At 29.5% G+C, this 3,458-nt stretch overlaps 1 protein-coding gene across 1 annotated transcript in view; it reads left to right on the top strand.

The window, feature by feature from the left end:
• Window positions 1-3,458, top strand: part of LOC100634318 (uncharacterized) — a 21,025-nt gene that overhangs the window by 17,262 nt on the left and 305 nt on the right. Inside the window, exons 32-39 of the mRNA XM_019997286.1 lie at window positions 840-964; window positions 1,045-1,301; window positions 1,354-1,426; window positions 2,116-2,624; window positions 2,674-2,757; window positions 2,813-2,893; window positions 2,940-3,270; window positions 3,315-3,453. Coding sequence (XP_019852845.1) covers window positions 840-964; window positions 1,045-1,301; window positions 1,354-1,426; window positions 2,116-2,624; window positions 2,674-2,757; window positions 2,813-2,893; window positions 2,940-3,270; window positions 3,315-3,453 — 1,599 coding nt within the window. The remainder of the gene's footprint in view (window positions 1-839; window positions 965-1,044; window positions 1,302-1,353; window positions 1,427-2,115; window positions 2,625-2,673; window positions 2,758-2,812; window positions 2,894-2,939; window positions 3,271-3,314; window positions 3,454-3,458) is intronic.

The raw sequence follows: 3,458 nt of genomic DNA, 5'->3' as shown, positions 1-3,458 counted from the left end.
TGTATACTGTAAAGTTCTATAATAATAATAATAATAATAATAATAATAATAAAACTTTTTTTTAATAAAATAAAAAATAAAAAAAAGTTTGAGCAACCTCAAAAAAATTTTTTTTAAGTTTGAGCAACCTCAAAAATTATAATAATAGTGCAGGGTATTTTATCAATTGTAATTGTTAATGTTAACTATGTAGCAATAGTAGGATAAAAATCGTTATGTGTAGCAGTAATAACAGTTTAATTACAAAGCTTGTAAAATTTCATTACAACTCAAACCTTTTAGCAACAAATTAGGCTTCGAAATCAACCCCAAGTTTTATTATGTTTTCTGAAGACTAGAACTGATTTTCTAACTGAAATATTTCAAGGCATGAAGAAGTAGTAATATTTTAGAAAAAGGAAAGGCTATTTCTTAGTTCAACAAATTGCATAGCATTTTCTACAAGAATGCATTGATTAATCTATGTGCATGTCAGTTTAATATATGGGTGTTGTAACCTTTATCGGAATTAATAATTCAGAGCCAGTTGATTTATTGGACGTCCTATAAATCAAAAGAATAAAATTGGCTCTAAAATAAAATTTAAATAATATGATTGGATATAACTCAAAAAGTGGATTTATAATCAAGTAGTTGATTCTAGCAGTATAGTGCATAAGGAATTTAATCTCACATAGCCAAATCCTAACCTTGTAGGCACAAAATGTTGGGATCTGGCTACATGTATGACACTAAAAATGATGTGTACTAGTTTTTATAATTATGCGATTGATGGTATTGTATACCTATTTTATGGTACTTTAAAAGTTTTATTTAATAGCATTTATTTTTGTATATAGGATGTGTCTCCAACTGAACCTTCAACAGAATTTAGAGTCTATTATCTTGATTCAGTCTCTTACATTGGTATAATCATCTCTATCATTTGTCTTATCATCACTATTGTACTCTATCTTTATAACAAGTAATGAAAGCTAAAAAGATGTGACAATGATTAGCCAGCAATGAGATTTGATATGAAGAGATGATTGTTGTGTTTTATAGGGATTTAAGGTTATCAAATCACTCTCAAATGCTTCTTAATCATTGTTTTGCACTTATTGGTCTGTATCTCTCATTCGTTACATCAATTCATGCAAGGAATATCAATAGTTTTTGTGCAGTATCTGGTTTTATGCTTCAATTTTTCTTTCTTGTCTGCTTAAGTTTGATGTCTGCTGAAGTAATAGGCCTTTACATTAACATTGTAATGAATTCATACATGAAAATGTTTTATATAAAAGTTACATTGGTATCATGGAGTAAGTTTGCTTATAGCTAACTATGATACTTATTATTCTTTATTATTTTTAGTTGCTCCAATTTTCATTGTCATATTCTGCTTCTCACCGAGCTACACAAATTACATAAAATACTCCTCAAATTTGTAAGATAAATTATATGCCATTCACAGTGCAGTTATTAAAGCTAGAAAAAGTATTTGTATGTCTTAAGTTTTGTTATGTAGAAAAATTTTGATGGGCTTTATGATAAATTTTGTTGCTTGAGACTTTGGTGGGCTATGGTGCATAAAATGGCTTAGGCATATTTTATTTTTATTACTTTATTGTGTAGATCATTTGAATGATTCTGATCACAATTGACTATTTTATGTTATTCCAACAACCTAAATTAGTGACATATTGAAGCTTGACTGAGCCCTAAAAAACTAATAAATGCCTATCTAGCTATATAATTCAGTCTTGTGCAGTGGCTGTTTTAACTATCCTTAATGCTTGCTGAAAGAACATGCATTAGGAAGTTAACTTCAATGGCTGCAGAATTTAAAAAGTATTTATTGCGGTGAGAAACCCTCTAATTTGTTATGTCAGTGAAAATTTAATTTTTAATGACATACCAAGTTATTTCTATGGTATAATCAAGTATAATTATGCATGATCATTTTATCTTATTATCTAAAGAGATTAATATTGACATACATAAACCATCATAGAAAAAATCATCATAAAACATCCATTTGTATAATTTTATTACACATTGTACCTACCATGCATGGCAGGATTGTATTTTATGTACATATTGAATGAGATCAATAAATTTATTTTTTATTTTTAGCTGTCGTGCTTTTGATACACCGTTCTACATTGGTATAGTAATACCATTCATCATCACTTACTCATTCATTTGGATTGTGTTTATTATCATCGTAATCTCACTCTTAATGTCATCAAAAATCAAAGATAGCAATAAAAAGACAGTTTTAAAACCTTCATATAAGTATCAGTTGACTAAATCATTGGCTCACTCTACGTTGTTTTGTCTATCTTCAGTGCTAATGTTACTAATGACAGAGGACACTTTCACTAATAAAGCTATTCGAGATCTAGTTGCTTCTCTATTTGTACTATTGACTGGATGTCATGGTCTTTTTCTTTTTATAGTGCATTGTCTTTGTACAAAAGACTTTTATTGTATCTGCAAAAAAGTTTCCTTTGGCATTAAAAGTCTTTTACTGCACACAGTTCAGAAGAAGCCCTCAGAGTCTACTGACAGGATTTTTGATGACACAATGGAATCCACAAATCAATATCTTGAAACAATACTTAACTCTAATATGTGTCAAGGTCAGCGTTGTAATTTTAATTTAGAATTCAGTTTTAATTTCATTTTCAGAAAACATATCAAGCAATTTAGAGCAGTTAGTTAAATATTCAATATCTGCTTCTCAAATTAAATTGCAAGAAGCAGTTGGACAAGGTAATTTATTGAGGGCAGTCAGTCAATTGCAGTTGTATCTATTATATTAAAATAGGTGAATTTGGTATAGTCTATAGAGCATTCTTAGCAACTGATAAAGATATACCACAAGTAGTTGCTGTCAAAACACTCAAGGGTATGTTACTATTGTTTTGAGAATATTGTTATGTGTTTAATTATAGGATTGTTCTCAAGAAGTGATGTTACTTCCATTGTTGAAGAAAGTCTCATCATGTCAAATTTTGATCATCCAAATGTACTTTCTCTTATTGGTGTGAGTCTGGATTTGGGACCAGCCCCATGCATTATTATGCCATTCATGTCAAGAGGAAGTTTATTATCTTACTTGAAAAATGATAGACTTAACATAACAATAACTGATGGCAACGATGAAGAAATTATTCTGAATGTCAGGAAACATTTGCTTTCAATTTGTCTACAAGTTGCTAATGGAATGTGTTACTTGGCCTCAAAATATTTTGTGCATCGTGATCTTGCTGCTAGAAACTGCATGTAAGTTAATTACTGATAATGAAAATTATACATATGATTCCTAGGATTGATAATAATGGAGTAATTAAAGTTGCCGATTTTGGTCTATCCGAAGAAGTATACACAAAAACCTATTTCAATCAATTTAAAGACAAAAGTGATGCTGAATCTGTGAAACTGCCAATTAAATGGATGGCAATGAGAGCATC

This window comes from Amphimedon queenslandica, unplaced genomic scaffold (assembly GCF_000090795.2).
Source record: "Amphimedon queenslandica unplaced genomic scaffold, v1.1 AMPQUscaffold_13377, whole genome shotgun sequence".
Lineage (NCBI taxonomy): Eukaryota > Metazoa > Porifera > Demospongiae > Haplosclerida > Niphatidae > Amphimedon > Amphimedon queenslandica.
Note: the sequence above shows the minus strand (reverse complement) of the source record. Positions and strands in the feature narration are given on the sequence as shown.